Source organism: Chlorocebus sabaeus, chromosome 21 (assembly GCF_047675955.1).
Source record: "Chlorocebus sabaeus isolate Y175 chromosome 21, mChlSab1.0.hap1, whole genome shotgun sequence".
Classification (NCBI taxonomy): Eukaryota; Metazoa; Chordata; class Mammalia; order Primates; family Cercopithecidae; genus Chlorocebus; species Chlorocebus sabaeus.
The window spans coordinates 100,975,100-100,995,615 of NC_132924.1; the positions used below are offsets into that span (position 1 = coordinate 100,975,100).

Sequence of the window (20,516 nt, forward strand, 5' to 3'; positions counted from 1 at the left end):
TGACTTCTTGATGCCACCTCATGGGCATGCTGGATAAATGGGAGTGCTCTGAATTGTAGTGAATACTGGATAAATGGGAGTGCTCTGAATTGTAGCGAATGCTGGATAAATGGGAGTGCTCTGAATTGTAGTGAATGCTGGATAAATGGGAGTGCTCTGAATTGTGGTGAATGCAGGATGGCTTTTCTGTTCTGGTTTTGCTCACCCAAGCAGTACCTAGTCCCCAGGGAAATAGGAGCTTATTGGAACTCTTGGCAGGGTGAATACTTTAGTCCCCACTTTTATTGATTAGATTTCCCTGGTATTTTGGTGGGTGCAGGCATTCAAAATCTTTATAGACAGGGCAAATGTAATGTAACCTTTTGTTTTTATCCATTTCTTAATAATATCTCCTTTCTCCCCACTAATTATTCTTAGAAGCCATTAAGCAAGTCTCCTTTCTTCATATTCCTGTTCCTCTCCTCATAGTTTCATCACTGCTATTGTTTTAAAGATTGGCTGACATTGGGTGTATTCAATATAAAGGCAGAAGTATCTCAATCTAAAATTTGTGCTGCTTGTGTGGCTGGAACTCCTCCAGGGAGAGTTCTGGACAAAGTGATTTAATTTCTCCTGACTGCTGGTGACCTTGGAAATTTTGGCCATAGATGACTGTGATTGACACTTGTATAAAGGAGGAAAAAGACCCACCCTCAACTTTCATCCTTTACAGGAAGGCAATGGGAGATGGCAGCTCTGGTGAGGAATAAGAAGGGACATATAGGCGACACAAGGGACAATTTCCAGTAGTGCCTCTGAAACCTTTTGACTTTCCTCCTTAGGGACAAGCAGGGTTGTATTAAAAGTAGGTATTGGTATGAGTTATGCCTGTGATAAAATAATGAGTAAGACAATGGAGCATTAGCACAAACACACGTTATACTTTTTAAGTATGTTTGTAGGATTATAAGGCCTGGAGAATCAAGAGATTTAATGAAACTGCTGGAAGCTGGGATCACTATTTTCAAATAGTGATCTCTGTGTCTTTCTCTAAGGTAACCCTCAGATTTATTTAAAATATTGTCATTTGTCAAAATTTGATGTTTATATGTGCCTGTTATTTACTGCCATATGTAAACTGTGTGGTCAATATATTTTCAGATCATTTTATTATGTTTGTTTTCAGATTGTTATCACTACTTCTAGAAATCTTTGCCATTTTCTAATGGCCTCTTACCTAAAATGTTTTAATGTTTTGTGGATCTCGAGTTTGTATATGCTCCTAATTAAATATTTACCAAAGTGAAGGTTTATCAGGGAGCAGTGATGTCCACTTAAATGAATGCCTGATGTCAGATAGAGACTCAACATCTCCACGGACACTGTATTCAGCTGTATTTTACCTTTCCCCTCAAAACAGATGAAAGCATCTGCCCATCCTGGGGACAGAGGAGTGGTTGGGGTAGGAGACTCATTTTGTCAGAAATGTATCAAATAAGAACACTTTCTAACTGTGCTTATAAAGGTTTATAGGCATTATAGATTAAAATTCCATTGATGAAAATGAAACGTACTCAAAATAGTTTTGGGGTTTGGGGGTGGGAAGGGTGATTTTAGATGGGAGAGAGCAGCATAAATACATGTGAATAAACAACCAGCCTAAACACCTAATTACAATGATTTGGAAGAGGATGTTACAGAATACATCTGGGCTGGATTGGAGAGTTAGGAAGGGAACATTGGTTTATGTCTCCTAATCTTTGTAGTATAGATGAGACAACAAAATGTGTAATTTTTTCTGAACGTATTTGTAAAGGTTGTTGCAGAGCTCAAAGATGTCCTGATGGAAGAGGTAAATTTCAGCATTTTATAATTATAAAAATTTATAAAAATGTATAGGTTACATCTGTGAGTTACTTGTTTTCTTTTTAATAATATCAGCAATTAACAGAAGCCTTAATTATTAACTACAAAAACAGTATTTCTTAACCTGAGTTTCTGGCCACCATCTACCCACCATCCATCCATTAGAATAAACTTCAAACACTAAGGTAAAGAATTCTAGAATCATGTTGACAAATCAGGAATTAATAAAATTCAGCTATTGAATTGGTAGAGGGCACTGAAAATACCTTCACCAAGCTACTGAATAGAATATATTTTACAATAGTACAGACTAGGGGATTTTTCCCCCAGTGTATAAATTTATCCTTACACCTGAAATTCTTTTTTTGAACTAAAAATGTATGTAGCGTATCTTTGTAATCTAGTCAGATAATAGGTTTGAAAAAGAAAGTGAAGGCTAAATATTTTATTTTTTGATAGGGTTTTTATATCTTTTTTTCATATTTGGTTTAAGAATGCTTACAAAGATTCATAAAACTTAAGTTCACAGGGAAAAATACAGAGAGAAATCAGAATCACAGATAGGATAGAGGAATGAGGCTAAGACTTGTGCCTTAACTGATACTCTAGGAATGCCCAGTGAGTTTTAAGCATTACAATGTGGCTGGTCCAAATTGAGATGTTTGTAAAGTACACACCAGTTAGTAAAGATTTAATACAAAAAAAGATCTGAATAGTTTTATAATGTTTGTTATATATTGATATGATGTTTTAGAAATTTTGCATTAAATTAAAAAATCATATTAAAATTAATTTCACTTGTTTCTTTTTAATGTTTCAACATTACTACTAGGAAAATGTGAATATACACATGTGGGTCTCATTTGTCACTTACTGTATTTCCATTACACAGTACTTGCCTAGAAGGAGGTAAGTTTGACATCCTCTCTTGAGAGATGAACAGTTCCACAAGGGCTTATGTCTGAATTAGCTTGGAGGTAAGCTCAGAGCATGGCTGGAGGCAGGACTAACAGACTCCTTAGCAATTTGTTTTGAAGCTCTTCCTGTACCTCGATGAATGGGTGATTGATGTGTGTTTTAAAATGTTTAAAAATATATGTAACTTTTAAGACTATATTATTTAAATATTAAGGAGCACTTTGTATGGAAGGTCTATTGTTATAAATTTTCGGTGCTGCAAGAGAAATAGCACTCAAACATAAATTTAATTTTCTCAGCAAGGCAATTTTTACTTCTATAGAAGGGTGTGACTCGTGGATGGAGCAATGGCAAGAGCACACTTCAACAAGGGAGGGGAAGGGGGCAGGTAGCCCCTACTGCTATGTTGCTCCCCTATTGGCTAGGGTGGGACTGCACAGTCTAAGCTAATTCCGATTGGCTATTTTAAAGAGAGCAGGAGTACGAGCCGGAGTGGTGGGGTGAGTAGTTTGGTGGGAAGAGTGGTTACGGAACAGGTGTCTCAGGGTGATTCAGTTCAGAGCAGGTGACCAGGGGTGACTCAGGATGGAGCAGGTGACCAGACGTGACTCAAGACAGAACAGGTGACCAGGGGAACAGATGTGAACTACTGATTAGAACTGGTGGAAAAGGTTGTTTACTGAAACTAGGGGCGAGGAGAATGAGGAAGTTAAACTTTAAAATGGAGAACAGAGAAGAAGGGAGCTGAACATACTGATGCATTGGTTCTTTGGAGAGGATCTCAGAACTCATCATACTTAACAATTTATAGGCTAAAACCTTTGAAGAGAAATGTATTATATCCTATGCTGTTAACCCCAAGCAAATGGAAATTTGGTTGCTATTTGATGTTCATTGTCTTCCTAATTTAGTAAGGCAAGAAGTATCCTGCCCCACGTATCCATGGTTAACCTATTATTTGAGATGGTTCACAACACTCTGCTTCAATTGTCTTTGGTAAATAAAATATACAGTAACTGGTAACTGCACAATTAATCTGTTAAATATCTAAATAAATACTAAATAGTGTATCGTTCTTTAAAATAATCCTTACTTAGCTCTAAGTTGGGATGAATATGTATGCGGTACTACATATTTTTGTTTGCTGTGGCTCTTTAAAAAGTGTGTTTAATTTCGTCTTTCTGCCTGATGATTTCCAAAGTCTAATGATTTAAATCAACATGTATCTGATTTATGCATGTATGTATTTGTGTGTGTTTATCTCATGGATACTTATTTAGCACTTAACTCTGTGCCAGACACTGCCCTAAGAAAATTAGTACATGTTTATCTAAAAATAACTGACACTTAGATAGAGCTTACAATGATTCAAGCACTGTTCTAAATGATCTTCCTATAGCAGTGAGATACGCACAGTTAATGTGTTAAACATAAGCAGAGAAGTTAGGTCACTTATCCAAGTTCACACAGCTCCTTTCTAGAATTGCTGGGAACCAGCCACTGCAGCCTGGCTGTTCCAAAGTGTCCGTGTTCTTATTGAGCCTATGTGAAACATTTTGTTTTACTTACTTTTGTTTCTAGGCAGCATCAGTGGGACTTACGCCAGATGGTGTCATCTTTTCCATATCAGGGTTGTGTAGAGGCTTTCCATAAAGCCTGGAAATTCTGTCATGAAAGGGGTTCTAAAGGGGTTATTTTGAGAGACAAGGTGTTTATTATAGCTCTTTGTGAATTTATGAGTGGCTACATGGAATAGTGGGTAGGATTATGTGGTGATTATGCCCCAAAGCCTCACGTAACAGCTCTAGTTATAGTAAAACTAAGCTCAGGCTACAACCTGGAAATGTGGCTCTGCAGTTGTTTTCCTTCCTACCTCCTCTAACCTTTTATGCTTAGGTAGTTCAGTTTTTTGGCATTTTGTTATCATCAACATCAGTCTGTGAAGTTCTTTGGTGGTTTGATACTGTTCTAGTCACACATTATATGAAGAATATCCAGAGAGCCTGAGAATTCTGTTGTGTGGCCCATAGCTGTTCTATTCTAAACTATTCCAGACTTTACAAGCCATTAATATATAAATTTAGTTTGAAGTTACCATCTTAGTTCCTCTGAAGGGTCCCTGAAATTGCTTTCAAGGAAAATTCTATAATCTAATAGACCAAGGTTGCCTGCCACCCTCTTGTCTTTGAGAACCTCTTTGACAAATAAATAATATGAGAAAGTACATATGTTTCATATTTGGCTTGCTTCATCTTTCATGGTTGTTTGCACTAGAGCTTTATTACAGTTTTAAAATATTGCCCCTCCCTCAGTTCCTCCTCCCTACCCCTCACGGTTTAAATAAATATATTTTTGCTATATAAAACAGCAGGATGGTCAAGAACTTGACAAAATGGTCCTCAGAATGCCCAGCTTCCCACTTCAAAGGTATCCTTCATAATGTTATGTCTGAAAAGATTCTCGATTATATATTTATTCATGCAACAAATATTTACTGCATAGTCTGCTACCTTGCAAGCCCATGCCAGCTCTTTGAGTAAGACATGGTCTCCCCACTCTTGGAGCTTACAGTTGGTGTGTTCCAATACAGTGTGGTAAATATAAGGTAGGAAACACAAAGGTTTAAGAAAACAGTATATAGTACCCCATGTCTGACTAAATTATCTTTTAGAATTCTAGAGTGAAATGATGCTTTCACGTTCTAATCTAGTCCCCTCATTTTTAAGGTCAAGAGAAACTGAAACCCAAAGATGTTCTGTTCCTCATTTGTAAGAGAGCTTCAAGTAGCACCAAGCAAGAACCCAGGACTCTTTGTGGTCAGTCATTGCTATAAACAGGGATCAGGGTCTGAGTCAGTTATATAGCCTTTGGTCATGTATTCGTACAATACCTGCATACAGAATATTTCAAGAATATCTTAAAAAGGAGAACCCATCTATATTAATCAGTTTCTTCTCTCATGCCATTTCATACATACTTACCCACAAACAGAAAATCCAGGTTATCATTTATTTAGACGAAGATGTTGCTAAGATTTACAGTGGTTTTAATTGGAGCTGTTAAAACCATGGTTCTTTTTCAAGTGATTGACAGGTCAGTGATGAATATCTTGAGATGAAAAATTCCAGGGTAGAGGAAGAGATCTCAGAATCCACAGGGGAGGGACACAAATGCTAATTACACATTGACTTTAATTCCTGATTTGTCATAGCTGCCTGCAGGTGTATATCTTGGCTATGGTCTATTCTCAGGACCTCATTTGTATTTCAGATTTTCTTTAATAATGTTGCATCCACAAATAACTGTTTAATCTCTGACTTATTTACAGTTCTCATTCTCTCGATATAGGAAATAATTACTTGGCAGATGAATGTAGTTGTTTCTTTTGGTTATTGAAGATTAAAATTTTTTTGTCTTCCCATTGATTTCCCTGGAAGACAGTTTTGGAATAGCACCTCACTTTGGCCTTCTGGCCTGAGAGATGCACAGGTGTTCACTTTTGTTTGTTATTCCTCCTATTATTACTCCCACACATGTGGCGTGGTCAATTAGCCTTCTTGATGAATTAGCCCTCTCTGGGTTGAGAGCTAATGTTCCTCTGTGCTGAAGAGCTGCTGTCCCACCCCTTTCTGCCTGCTGAGGAGGAGATTTGGCATTGGTAGGTGCAAGGTAACCTTGAGATTCACTTAGTGTTTTTTTTTAAGCAGTGCTGATTTTTTCCCTCAGTAGTTGAATTGAGGGCTTGAGCTTGTTAGATGGATTAGGTGAAAGCACAAGAGATGCATGGACCTCTTTCCTCATTTCCACATATTTATTAACTTCCTAGCGAATGCCCCCAAGTTGGACCATACCCTGTGGTCTTGTCCTATTTAAAATGGGCCCTGAGATACTTTACATGGTATAGCCACCTTCACTGTCTACCCTCTATACACTTGTGATTTCTTATATCATTTTTGCCATGACTCCAGCTATCTTGTTGTTTTCCTCACCCTCTACCTGCTTCTATAAGTTAGTTGTGAGGCTTTGTCTGAGAAGAGTTCCAGGGTGTATTAACTTAGCATCAAGACCACTTCTTCCCTTCCCTGGTTCTGAGTTACCCAGGCCTGTCCATGTGCAGCCCTCTCATTCCTTGCCCTTTCTTTGGCCTATATTAACTCTGGCCAGCAGCATGCCAGGAAAGTATTAAAAACCTTTTTGTTGGAGGGCACTAGTTGTTCAATCTGCCTGTCTGATCGCATTTCTCACATTTTTACTCATTTCCTGAGTTTTAGAGTAGTTGTTAAGACCCTGCAGTAATTTAAAGCTAGGTATCTAATTTTAGGAGTCACCTTTATATCTTCTTATTTTCTGTGGTGTTGTGCTATGACCACACTTCTCATAAGAATGATTTACCTTAACCTCAGCCCTTATTTGGCTTGGGCTCTGATATGGCTCCATTCTGCTGCTTCTAAAGCGTGATTCAATGGAGTGTTCAAGTGAGTGATCTGGCAGTTGGAATTTTGAGGCTTCTGTCCTTTTCCAGATTTCCATGTTCATTTTCAAAATGAGTTTTTGAAGAGAAGACAGTTTGAAAGGATTGTAATGGTGCTCAATAGCAGTGTGGCTGAACTCCATGCTTCTCTGCAATATGCTGTCTTTAAGCTGATAAGTGAGAGCTGAAGATGTGTTTAGAAAAGGGATTCCAGACTGTGGAGATGGCTTCAGTCTCTTTGTTCCCCATGCACCTCTTCAGTGTGGGTTTATAAACCTTGGTTTTGACCCAAACCAAGCCTATACTTTCATTCTGTAAAGACATGCCCTATATGTTTGCTACAGGATACCACATCTTTATCTTCAAAGTTTTCATAAAGAAAAAGCATTGCTTAGTGTGTCCATATCCATTTATTTAGTGTATTCTAGGGTTAAACCATTTTCCCATTTTATTCTCCTAACTTCCTGTCTGCAAAATTAATTCAAAACCTAAGTATTCATCTAGTTCATTCTATCTCCCCCACCTCCACACTGCTTAACTCTCAACTAGGTTGGTGTTGGGCTTAATTAGCTGTATCTTTTGATTTACATACTGAAACCAATTCCAAGCATCTTTGTAATTGTTATCTTGTTTGTTCTTTTTATTTATTTATTTTTATTTTTCAGAGAGATGGGGGTCTTACTTTGTTTCCCAGGCTGATCTTGAACTCCTGGCCTCAAGCAATTCTTCCACCTGGGCCTCCCAAAGTGCTGCAGTTATAGGAGCAAGCTATTGTGCCTACCTTGTTTGCTCTTCTTAATAACTCTTAACCTGGTCCTTAGGAAGCTATGACAGACAGATTATATGCAGTTTTTCTATGGAGGCAGTTCATATTTTTAAATACAGGTTTTCAATGTAGTCTGACCCAGAAAAGGTTAAAGCATTGCTTTATCATAATGTCTAGGAGTCCAACAGGAATGTTGCAGACCTCTTCTCCGTAAAGTCAGATTGCTGTGGGGCCCTATGTGTTTAGTTGTTTGACTCACGTCTTTGGTTGTCAGCTTTTTTCTTTCTTTTTAAAATGGATTTTTCTTTTTTTTTTTTTTTTTTTTTTTTTAAGAGCAGTTTTGGATTAACAGGAAAATTGAGCAGAAGTTACAGAGATTTCCCATATACCTTATGCACCCCCCCTCCCCAACACAATCTTCCACACCAGAGTGGTATATTTATTACAATTGTTGAACCTACCTTAACACAGCATTATCATACAAAGTCCATAGGGTTTGTGCTTGGTATTATATCATCTGTGGGCTTTGATATATGTATAGTGGCATGTATTTACCATTATAGTGTCATACAGAATAGTTTCATTGCGCTAAGAATTCTCTATTCTCTGCCTATAACTCCTGGCAAAATTCCCTCTCTCCTTCTAACTCCTGGCAACCACTGATATTTTTATTGTCTTTGTAGTTTAACCTTTTCTAGAATGTCATATAGTTGGAATCATACAGTATGCCTTTTAGAATATCTGCTTTCACTTAGTAATATATGTCTAAGCTTCCTCCATGTCTTTTCATGGCTTGATAGCTCATTTCTTTTTATCACTGAATAATATTCTGTCATCTGGATATACCACAATTTATCCGTTCACCTACTGAAGGATATATGGGTTCCTTCCACATTTTGACAGTTATGAACAAAGCCTCTGTTAACATCCATGAGCAGGCTTTTGTGTAAGCATGTTTTCAACTCCTCAAGTAAATTTCAAGGAGCTGTATTCCTGGATCAAATGGTAAGAGTACATGTTCAGTTCTATAAGAAACCACTAAACTATCTTCCAAAGTGGCTGTATCATTTTGCATTCCTACCATCAATGAATTAGAGTTCCTATTGCTACATATCCTTGCCTGCCTTTGGTGTTGTCAGTGTTCTGAATTTTGACTATGCTGCAACGAGCAGTGGTGTCACATTGTTGTTGAAGTTGGCAATTTTCTAATGACATATAATGTGGAACATCTTTTCCTATTCTTATTTGTCGCCTGTATGTTTTGGACCTCTTGCACTTTTAAATCAGGTTGTTTTATTATTGTTGAGTTTTAAGAGTTTTTTTGTATATTTTGGATAAATGTTCTTTATTAGTTATGTCTTTTGCAAACATTTTCTCCCAGTTTGTTGCTCAGCTATTTCTTTTAATTGGTTTTTAAAATCTTAGATTCAGAAAACCAAACTGGAGTGAGCTGATCTTTCACAATTGAGCAGGCACGTGTGGCTGTTAGTGAACTATGTTGCAGACTCGCAACCCTAACTCCCTTGATTCTTTATTTCCAGGTCAATGTGACGGTGGACTACATTAGACCAGCCAGCCCAGCCACAGAGACGGTGCCTGCCTTTTCAGAGCGTACCTGTGCCACTGTCACCATTGGAGGAATGTGAGTGTTCTGACTGTCAGGGACTCAGCTGTCATCTCAAGTAGCTAAGAGTTCTTTGCTCATTTGAGTCCTTCCTTTCATTCTGCTTTGCTTTCTCCTGCTCTTAACTCTGGTTTATAATTATGTGCCTGTGTAGCACTTTATATTTGTAAGTACTTTATAATCACGCGTTAGCTAATCATATACTTTCATTGTTGTTGTTATTGAAGATTTATTGGGCTCTGTGTGCCTGGAACTATGAAGTACACATCATTACTATTAATAATGCCATTTATTGAGTATTAAGCAGGCCCTAGATACTGTCCAAAATGGTGTCTGCATATTGGTTTAGGAAGTCTAGGTATAGAATAGCAGGTAACAAGGAGGAAAGAAGAGGAGAGGTTAATTGGACATTTTCTTGTATGTAATCAGTAGATGATGAGGTCATCCTATTCTGCTGTACTGGCCATAACCTGGTTAGATTCCAAGGTCTCTTGGCAGCGAGGTTGAGGAAGAGTCTTTCAGGGGAGGTATCTGATAGGGGAAGGAGGAAGCCTGCTGGGCCCTGCTTCCACAGAAATATTACAACAGTCAGCCAGTCCCTAGTAGCAATTCTTACTTTGCATAAAATATACCAGTATGGTAATTGTCTCCTTTTCTGTTTAACAATCTTATATGCTATTTGTTACCAAACTGTTATTTTTCATTTCTTTTAAGGGGGCATATTGGTGGAGAAGAAAAAGGATAGGTTTGTCATCAAAACAAGGATTGTGTTACTGAAACTACAGTGAAGCCACTTAGGAGAAGTACCTCCAAGCTATTGTAGGCCTCTGAAAGGAATGAGCGTCTTGTAGCTGCTTAGCTTCATGAAAGTCTCCTAACAGGAGCCTCTTTCCCCTCATTCGTGCTTTCACATTTGGAAATGACTATTTTTAGCCACTGCTACTGATCCTATATTTATTAATATTGTTAATGTTCACATAACAATTGGAGGTTTCATCTTTGCCAGGAGGTGCTCAGTATAGGCATTTGATGTTTACCTTTACACCATCACAAGGTTTTGTTAGAAGCAGGTTCTTGACAAATCAAGTAATATTTTTGAACTGGGAAAAACTAGGACATATTTTGGTCATTCTTCTATCTGTATAAATTACAATAGTTTATTTATTACCAATTTGTTACCACTTCTTAGGAGTCAGTTGTCTGCTTCCCTACTGTAGAGACCTGGAATCTTAGTATTCTATCTAAATATTTTTACTCTCACAGAAAGCCATCTCCATAGATACTGCTGCTTTTAAGTACTGGTGAAAACAACTTCACCGTTGTACAAAACCACATGTCTTTTTTTTTGGCAGGTGGCCTCCACAAGTATTTAACATTCTATTAGAATGGATTATCTCATTTAGTTACCACTGAAGAGTATTTAAAAAATAAGTTTACACTGCTTAAAATGAGATATTCAGGGAGTATTTTATAGTAATTTTTTATTTTTAAGACAATTCGAGACAGATAATTTTAAATACTCTACAGAACAGAGTGTTGTGGCCATGCTTTGTGCCTTAAAACCTTGAGATTTCCACTGTGTTTATTTTGGCTTTGACAGAGATTACTCTTTCAGCTTTCCTCTCTGTAAATATGGGGTAGCTGTCTATTCCAGTCTGGGTTTCTATTACATTCTTGAGTCCTTGTAAGAAGGTGTCAACTCTGTTGACTGTTTAACAACACAGGTTGGTTGGTCTTAATTGACAGCCTACAATATCTGTACTCCAGGTTTGTGCCAGAGATGATGAACTTGAATTTTCTGCTTCCCAGTTCTTGTAATTGGATTGTATGAAATATTATTTTCTTTGTGATTTCCCATAGTAAATTTTTTAGAAGTTTAGAAGCATGTACAAGTTTAGAAGAATTTTAGAAATACTCTTCTAGATACTTAAAATTGTCTCCTTGGATTAGACCAGCCTGGCAGGTACCTGGAAAGCATTATGAGTTTCTTCATAGGGTTGTGCATCCTGAACTATACTTTGTGGTTAAATGGGTAGGCTGCAAACAGGAGAAATGTAAGGAATTTACTGATACTGAAACCATCCTTCATTAGACTGTTGTGTCCCTGAAGATGGGGAATTTTGTGTCTTATTCCCTGTTGTAGCTCTAGTATCTAGCATATGGTAGGAACTCAATGAATTTGTTGAGTGATTTGTTAACTGTATTGCAAACTGTTCCTTTATGAAGCATAACTTGGATGTTAGTAGCATCTAAGGCATGACCACAGGTTTGTTTTTATCTAATCAGTACTGTAAAACTTATAACTGATCATTTTATTCTGTTTTTATATTTGTCTTTATCATGCAGCCCCCAGAATCACAGCAGATTCAGAGAGACTCCCAGATAATTTTATTCTTTTATTTGATAATTGGAAGCTCACTGCCAGAGAGGCCATCTCTAGCAAATAGACCTAGCTGCACACATTCTGTGTTCTAATCTTAGTCACCGCTTCTGTTTATTTTCCTTTTACTTTATTTTTGTTTTTATTTGTCCTTTTTTTTCTGAATTTTCTATACTTTAAAAAATCTTGGCCAGGTGCAGTGGCTCACGCCTGTAATCCCAGCACTTTAGGAGGCCCAGGCGGCTGGATCACCTGAGATCAGGAGTTTGAGAGCTCTCTGACCAACATGGTGAAACCTCATCTCTACTAAAAATTAAAAAAAAAAAAAAAAAAAATTAGCTGAGCATGGTGGCAGGCGCCTGTAATCCTAGCTACTTGGGAGGCTGAGGCACGAGAATTGCTTGAACCCCAGAGGCAGGGGTTGCAGTGAGCCGAGAACGTGCCACAAGACTCCAGCCTGGGCAACAGAGTGAGACTTTGTCTCAAAAAAAAAACTCCATTAATGTTATAGAAAAGTTGAGGTATTGATAAAATAAGAATCTCCAACTATTTAGCTTATTTTCAGAATTAAATTATACTACTAAGAGCCTTTTATCTTACTTAATGGTGATTTATAAACATTAGCCAGAGAAGAGTCTTTTTTAAAAAACACTACATCGTAAATATTTTATTTTCATTTTAAACATAAAAATGTGTACATATTTGTAAATCTTTGCTGTCTGGGCATCATGGACCACCTATTTGATATCTTGTTGAATTACATAACTTCCTATTTGAAATGAGGACTTGAAAAACACTAATTATAGAACCTTATATTTTTGTGATTTACATCCCCCTCATCTGTTACAGTTGTCCCACACATATTTATTTTGCAGCTACTTTAAAGCCTTTCCTCTTTATTAAATTTTTTAAAGCATGTGTTATCGAGCAATGGGCTCACTGCCCGAAGTGCCTAGATGCCAATAATATGGCACTGGTTTTTGGGAAAAGAAAGGGCTTTATTGTGAGGTCAGCTGGCAAGGAGACAGGAGGCAGGACTCAATTCTGTCTTCCCAATCTGGGTGTTAGGTCAAACTTTTATGGGTTACGGAGGGGAATTTGGTGTGCAAAGGTGCTGGGAGGGCAGGTTTAACTGGAGGACTTTAAGCTTGGCCATTTAGGATAAGATATGGAATGGTGGATTTTAGCACCCAATCTTTCTGGATAACTGACCCTTTACTTCTAAAAGGATTCTGGTACTCAGATTTCGGTCTTGTCCTGGCCTTCTTGTTTCCACAGGGAGGAAATATTGGTTCTGAGTGTTATAGGAGGTAAAACCTTTTTCTGCTGCACATGCCCTGTCTCCATGATTTGCAATTTGTGCTCTGCTGCATCTGCAAGACAACTTAAACGGTGCTTAAACGATAGAGTTGAACTGGGTTGAGCTGCCCCTGTGGTGAGAGTTTTAGTAAATACACACTCTTTGTGTGCTTGTGAGTGTTTTAGTAAATACACACTCTTTGTGTGCTTGTATTTCAATGATATTTAATGAAGTATGTAATTAAAACAACAAGCACAACCAGTGTAAACTAGATTTGGGTACAAAAACAAATGGCTCATCTCTTTGGGACCGAAATGCTCAGGTGTTGTACAGTGGCTCTCAGTCACTCTCACTGGCATCTGCCAGTACCTTACGCTGAGGTCATAGAATGTGCAAGTCAGTTAAGGGAAGGGTTAGTAAAGACAGCGTCTGTGGCTTGCATGGCCTCTGAAAAGTGCACTCTGTTCAGTCTTGAAGAAATGTGAAATTAAGAAGAAATCCTGTCTAAATTATGTTTGTCGTAATCTGTGAGCTTATACACCTACATTTAGGCCTTCACAGCACCTAGTGGCTTTCCTGTTATTAAAGAGAATAGCAGACTTCTGTAACTATAGAAGAGCTTCTCTGAAACTAGTGATTTTAGGGGACTGAGAAGAAAGAGGTAGATGAGATGGTATCTCTTAAAGGGTTATTTCAGAGCTGAAGTTTAGATGCATTTCACTTGCAGAGTGTGTGAATTGTCTGTATCTTCAATAGGATTCATTCTAATCCTTTTTTCTTCTCCATGTGTGGGAAGGAGTCGCATCATAGAATGCTGGCAGGGCCTTGCTGGTATGACATAGGCTTCAGCTTCCTATCTGTTCCCCCTGAGGAATCAATGAAAACAAGGTTCATCATTCCTCTAATAGATTGAAATTTTTTTCTTGATTAACTTCACTGTGGAGTTGGCAAGAATTGTTATCTGTTAATCAAAACTGTTTAAATAAAAAAAATAAAAAGATCAAATTTTGAGTCTTTTCTCATTCTCTGGCTCCTGGGTTGGGAATTAGCTGATCGTTTTAGGCCTGGTTTGTGACATGAAGCTGTCAAGATGGCGCTTCCTGTTAATTACTTTTTATTGTATTTAAGACACTTAAATAACTCTTCTTGTGATTTAGTCGTCTATGTAATTAGCTGCAGTGATTAAAATCTCCTTCTTTCGTTCTTGCCAGAGCCTTCTTGAAGAGTGAGATTTTCCGAGGTGACCTTTCCCTGTGCTGGACTTCCCAATTACTTTGAGCTCCAATTTGGCAAACCCTTAGAATCTATTAACTCCTTGCTCATGCCTTTCTGCATATCACATTTCAAAGAAAAGTGTTAGAAGAAAATGTGTTCACATTTAGAAAGGGACATCTACAAAATATAACTAGGGAAGCCGCACACATACACACAGTCATTTTCACCATCACCTCACCCCTCAACCATGAAAACTGTCACATATCCAGAAGATACAGTCACTAAGGCACTTCCCTGTTGTTTCCCATTATGTGAAGTATTTCAGGATGATAGGAAACAATACACATGGCTCATTTTGTGAAAGTTAAAGAATGGCACAGAGGAGCTATGAAAGGTGAGCAAATGAAAAGTCCTGTTTGTTTTCTGCACAAGGTCACCTCTTTAGACAGGTGACTTTGTTTTTTCTGTTTATTTTTTCTCATATTTTCATTCTGCTGCTTCCCTGCATTGCTCTTCTTTCTTGATGCATGCATCACCCCTGCCACCTGCCTTGATGCCTGTCAGAGCATGAGACCTTGCTACCAGAGGTACCGTCCAAGTTCTGTGGGGGCTTGGGACATCTTAGATAACCTCTTTCCCCTAATGGTTGCCATGCAGCAGTTTCAAGACCATCTTTATGAACATCCTTTCTGTCTGTTTAGAGTCTTCGTGGATAGAGCTTACCTTTATTGTATTTGTATGAACCAGACTATTAAATTTGCAAAGAAAAGACTGCCTTTGCTTTTGTTTTTTCTTGGGTTCTAATTTGCAGGGATACTTTTTTTCTCCCAGCTGTTCTATTAGTGACTGAAGCATTAGGTTAGGTCTTATCCTTACTCCACTAGAATAATCCTTTTTTAATCCTAGTTTGGTTTTTCTCAGTCACAGTAGGAATAAGTGTCATACAGCCCCCAGCTTTTCTGACTACAGTTCTATAGCTTTGAGGTTTTTCACTGTCAGCCAAACCTCCTCTCTCTCAGAGTTTTCAATTCTTAAAACATATTACTAATACCTGACTTTCAAGCTATACTTGGGCAAAAGCAGCCTCTTGAATCGCTCTTTTCTGGCCTAGTCATCTTACTCAGAGAGGCCCACAACATCCAGAAGTTCCTTTTCAGCACTTGAGAAAGTATGGTGACAATGTTAATAATGACAGTGGCTCTGCCGGGAGGTAGGGTCTGCATTATAGTCAACCCTTTTTCCCCACAGATTGATGACTTACACTTTATTATAGTCAATGAAAAGGACTACTGAGCCCCCTTCCTCCCCTGCTTTGAAGGAACACAAGACACTAGAATGAGGGTTGTTGTTTTTTTCCACTTAAATCAGAAACAAACCACTAACCAACTCAACCCAAACCTTCCCCCTTCCCAAAAAGAGCAGTTTAGATTGTTTTCTGGAAATCATAGGCTGCTTGGTTAATATAATTGTGCTGCTTCTCCTGTGTTGAGTAGTAGAAGTGTGCGTTATCCATTCTGAGGACATCAGAAACCTCTGTGGCATTTAGTTAACAATACTTGAGAAAGAAGTAGTTGAATAACTAGGCCTGTCCTCTGCCAGCTCAAGCATAGCAATCATTTTAAGATACTTGTCCCATAAAACACTGTAAGAAGGAACTTGGCTGTTGCACAGGGTTTGGGATTACAGTCAGGAAAATATTGTTGAGTTTCAGACAAATCTGTCTCTTTTGTTCAGATATTTTGTGGCTGGCTATCAATGACAACCTCATACTGCCAAGTCTTATTCCCTTAAAAATGTGGTTTCAGATTACTTTATTACCATCATTTCTAGATGGAAGTTCAATTTAGCTTTTCATAATGGCACCCTTGAATCCTACAAATCAGCACAATCCTTTACTGAAGTATGTGAGAGCTTCTTATTTTCCCCTTTTTGCTTTTTATACTGTCAGTTGAGTCGAGTGCCGGATTGTGGATGGATGACTTGAATATTTACTGCACTGATCCTTGGGAAGCTCCCCCTTGTCAGTTTCCCAAAGCATACCATGGAGAACCCAAAAGAGAATGAGGCTTTTCTCCAAATCTATTTATGTTGTAACTTTTGCTTCATGTCTTGTTGTAATGTTTCTCTAAATATTTTAAAACTTCCTTTGCATTTTTTGTTCTATATTCAAGGAGATGTCTTCAACTTGATCTTCCAGGTTATATGCTTAGCCAGACAGCTGGCCAGCCATGCGTATTGACTTATTTTCATTCATCCACACTCTCTTGTTTATTTATTCATATCACTTATTCATTTAGCCACTCACTCATTAGTTCATTTATCAAGTATTAGTGGAATGCTTGGTATGTACTAAGGACTGTATTAGGCATCATGAATATATTGGTAATTCTAAAACTGAAATTATTTCTATGCTGATAAAATTTACAGACTATTCTTTTAATCTAGCCCATTTTATGGATTTTTCTTTCAGCATTTATATTTAAATTTTTATTCTTTAATTGTTCTGTCTTAATAGCACTCTGTTCTTAGTTTGTGAATACAATTTGTTTCTAATATCTCAGAGAACATTTAAAATTAAAAGAAATAACAGCCTTGGCTGGGAGCGGTAGCTCACACCTATAATCCCAGCACTTAAGGAGGTGGAGGTGGATGGATCACTTCAGCCCAGGAGTTCGAATCCAGCCTGGGCAACATGGCAAAACCCCTGTCTGAAATTAAAAATACAAAAAAATTAGCTGAGTGTAGTGATGCATGTCTGTTAGCTACTCAGAAGGCTGAGAGGCATGGGAATCGCTTGAACCCCGGAGATGGAGGTTGCAGTGAGCCAAGATTGTGCCACTGCACTCCAGCCTGGGCAGCAGAGCAAGACTCAGTCTCAAAAAAAAAAAGGCTGGGCAAGATGGCTCACAACTGTAATCCCAGCACTTTGGGAGGCTGAGGCGGGCAGATCACTTGAGGCCAGGAATTCATACCAGCCTAGCCAATATGATGAAACCCCATCTGTACTAAAAATAGGAAAATTCGCGGGGTGTGGACACCTGTAATCTCAGCTACTTGGGAGGCTGAGGCAGGGGAATCTCTTGAACCTTGGAGGGAGAGGTCGCTGTGAGCCAAGATCATACCACTGTACTTCAGCCTAGGTGACAAAGTGACACTCCCTCTCAAAAAACAAAAAAAAAGGAAGAAAGAAAAGAAAAAGAAAGCTGGGTGCGGTGACTCACGCCTGTAGTCCCAGCACTTTGGGAGGCTGAGGCAGGCGTATCACCTGAGGTCAGGAGTTCAAGACCAGCCTGCCAAACATGGTGAAACCTCGTCTCTACTAAAAAAATACAAAAATTAGCTGGGTGTGGTACCACACGCCTATAGTCCCAGCTGCTCGAGAGGCTGAGGTGGGATAATCACTCAAACCCAGGAGTCGGAAGTTGCAGTGAGCCAAGAACACGCCACTGTACTCTAGCCTGGGCGACAGAACGAGACTCGGTCTCAAAAAAAAGAAGAAAAAAAAGAAATGACACCCTCTTCTGTTGTCTGAATTATCTGTTTCCTCTTAGATTAAATGTTGTCTTTATTTTGTTCTTTTTCTTTGATAAATCCTTAAATATTTGTAAAGTTTCATCTGCATTTATGAAGGAACAACTTTACTACTTGGGGTAGACATGGTGTTTCTCTGCGGTTAAGTAGGTCTACTTCTCTTGGACAGCTTCGTCACAAAAGCGAGTAGGTAGGCAGGTAGTATCAGAGGCGGACTTCCTTGAAGGCTGCCCTAAATAAAAACATTGAAGTAGAGGAGATTCTGGCTGGCTGGCCAACCTCTTCTGAGTGTGGTTTCTAATTCATTACTCCGATGATGACCCTAAAGCCTACTCACTGGGTTGCTTTGTATTTATTGATGAAGGCCCTTGGAGTGCTCTTACTTCTTACTATTTGTGCTACCATTTCTCCACTAGTCTGACCCCATCTGCTTTCTACCTTTCAGGGTTTACAAACTTTCTGATGTGCTGCTAACACACATTCTTGTTTTCTAGCATCATTAGGGCTTTGTTCGTGTTTTGTTTTGTTTTGTTTTGAGATAGAGTCTCACTCTGTTGCCCAGGCTGGAGTGCAGGGGTGTGATCTCAGCTCACTGCAACCTCTGTCTCCCAGGTTCAAGCGATTCTCCTGTCTCAGCCTCCTGAGTAGCTGGGATTACAGATGCCCACCACCATGCCTGGCTAATTTTTGTATTTTTAGTAGAGATGGGGTTTTGCCATGTTGGCCAGGCTGGTCTTGAACTCCTGACCTCAAGTGATCTGCCTGCCTTGGCCTCCCAAAGTGCTGGGATTACAGGTGTGAGCCACCACTCTGGCCAGGGCTTTATTCTTTTCCATATCTGTCTTTCTTTTATTTCAGGGGGACCTTGTAAAGGATGGTGTTTGGACCTAAGTTCTCAGTAGATCTTGCTGACCTCCCGCTAGCATTCTCTCTCTTTTCTTTTTTTTTTCTTTTCTCTTTTCTTCCTCCCTCCCTCCCTCCCTCCCTCCCTTCCTTCCTTCCTTCCTTCCTTCCTTCCTTCCCTCCCTCCCTCCCTCCCTCCCTCCCTTTGTAGTGCCATTGATGTGATAAGGAGAGGGGGCATTTCACATGGCTACCAATAAGCAAAACTTATGGGTCTTTTCTATACCATTTCTCAGCCTCCTTCTCTTTATAATTCCTGTGGTCAGCACAGCACTCAGTGTTAAGGGGAATAGGAACAGAGTTTTTATAGATTCTTGTAACTCACAGTAGTGATTCTGCTTAAAAGGGATTTGCTGCCTTTAATTCTGAGTGATCTTTTAAAAAGTAATAAAAATTGTAGTAACATTTTCAAAAGAAAATAGGGGGAAATTGCCTGTTATATAATAACTCCTATTTTGGGGGTACTTCTTTTGAGTGCGGAGTGCTTTTTTTTTTTTTTTTTTAAAGAATATAAAATTTAGAAGCAGAAAAACTTGGACCACTTGGCATAAGGTTGAGAGGAAGTCTACGGCAAACTATTGTTGATATTAAGATTCTGTGGAATTGTTTTTTTGAGATAGGGTCTCACTCTGTCACCCATGCTGGAGTGCTGTGGTACAGTCATGGCTCACTGCAGCCTCAGTCTCTGTGGGCTCAGGTGATCCTCCCACCGCTAGGACCACAGCTGAATGCCACCCTGCCTGGCTAATTTGTGTAGAGATGAGGTTTAGCCATGTTGCTCAGGCTGGTCTCGAACTCCTGGGCTCAAGCAGTCCTCCCACCTTGGCCTCCCAAAGTGCTGGGATTACATCATGAGCCACTGCACTGGCCTGGATACTTTTTTAAATGTAGAGTTGGGAAGTAAATGGGTCTGAGGTTAAAAAAAAAAAAAAAACCTCAGCTCTACTATTGGATACCATGTAATCATGGGCCTTAGTTGTTGTTGTTGTTGTTGTTTTTCCAGCTATCAGTTAGAGATAATAATAGTATACCTCATAAGGATATTGTGGGGATTATAGGTGATACTGCATTTTAAATGTTTAGCATAGTGACTAAGACATAACAAATACTTAAGTGAGCCCTAAGCCCTCCAGGGAGCTGCTCACTATTGACCTAATTTTTAAATCTAATAGTCTCTTCCATCTTTTCTCTGTCCTCTTTCCCACTTCTCTCTCACATGTCCAGCTATTTCTTTAAGCTCAAATTTGATTTTATATTCTGTTCTCTTTTTCTTCATCATACTCCCTGTGGCCAACTCATCCACTAATGTTATTGCTACCCAACAGATTCTTTTAAGGATGAATTTAGTAAGTAGTAGCTACCCAAGGTTTAATTTACAAAACAAAACAAAATGCCTCATTGGATTATGGTTGAGGACTCTGGTACTAGGCCATTTTATTGTTCCGTTGGAGGCACTTTGGTTTGTATTAGTCTCCTCACATCACTTTTTCAGTTTTCTTGATGGCGAATTGCATTCATTTTCCCCCTCAGTATTGAATGTATACTATGTTTCCTTAAGGTAAG

The 20,516-nt window shown here is 38.8% G+C and overlaps 1 protein-coding gene across 1 annotated transcript in view; it reads left to right on the forward strand.

Annotated features, from left to right (window-relative positions):
• Positions 1-20,516, forward strand: part of SND1 (staphylococcal nuclease and tudor domain containing 1) — a 440,492-nt gene that overhangs the window by 185,660 nt on the left and 234,316 nt on the right. Inside the window, exon 12 of the mRNA XM_007982822.3 lies at positions 9,542-9,642. Within this exon, the coding sequence (XP_007981013.1) occupies positions 9,542-9,642 (101 nt within the window). The remainder of the gene's footprint in view (positions 1-9,541; positions 9,643-20,516) is intronic.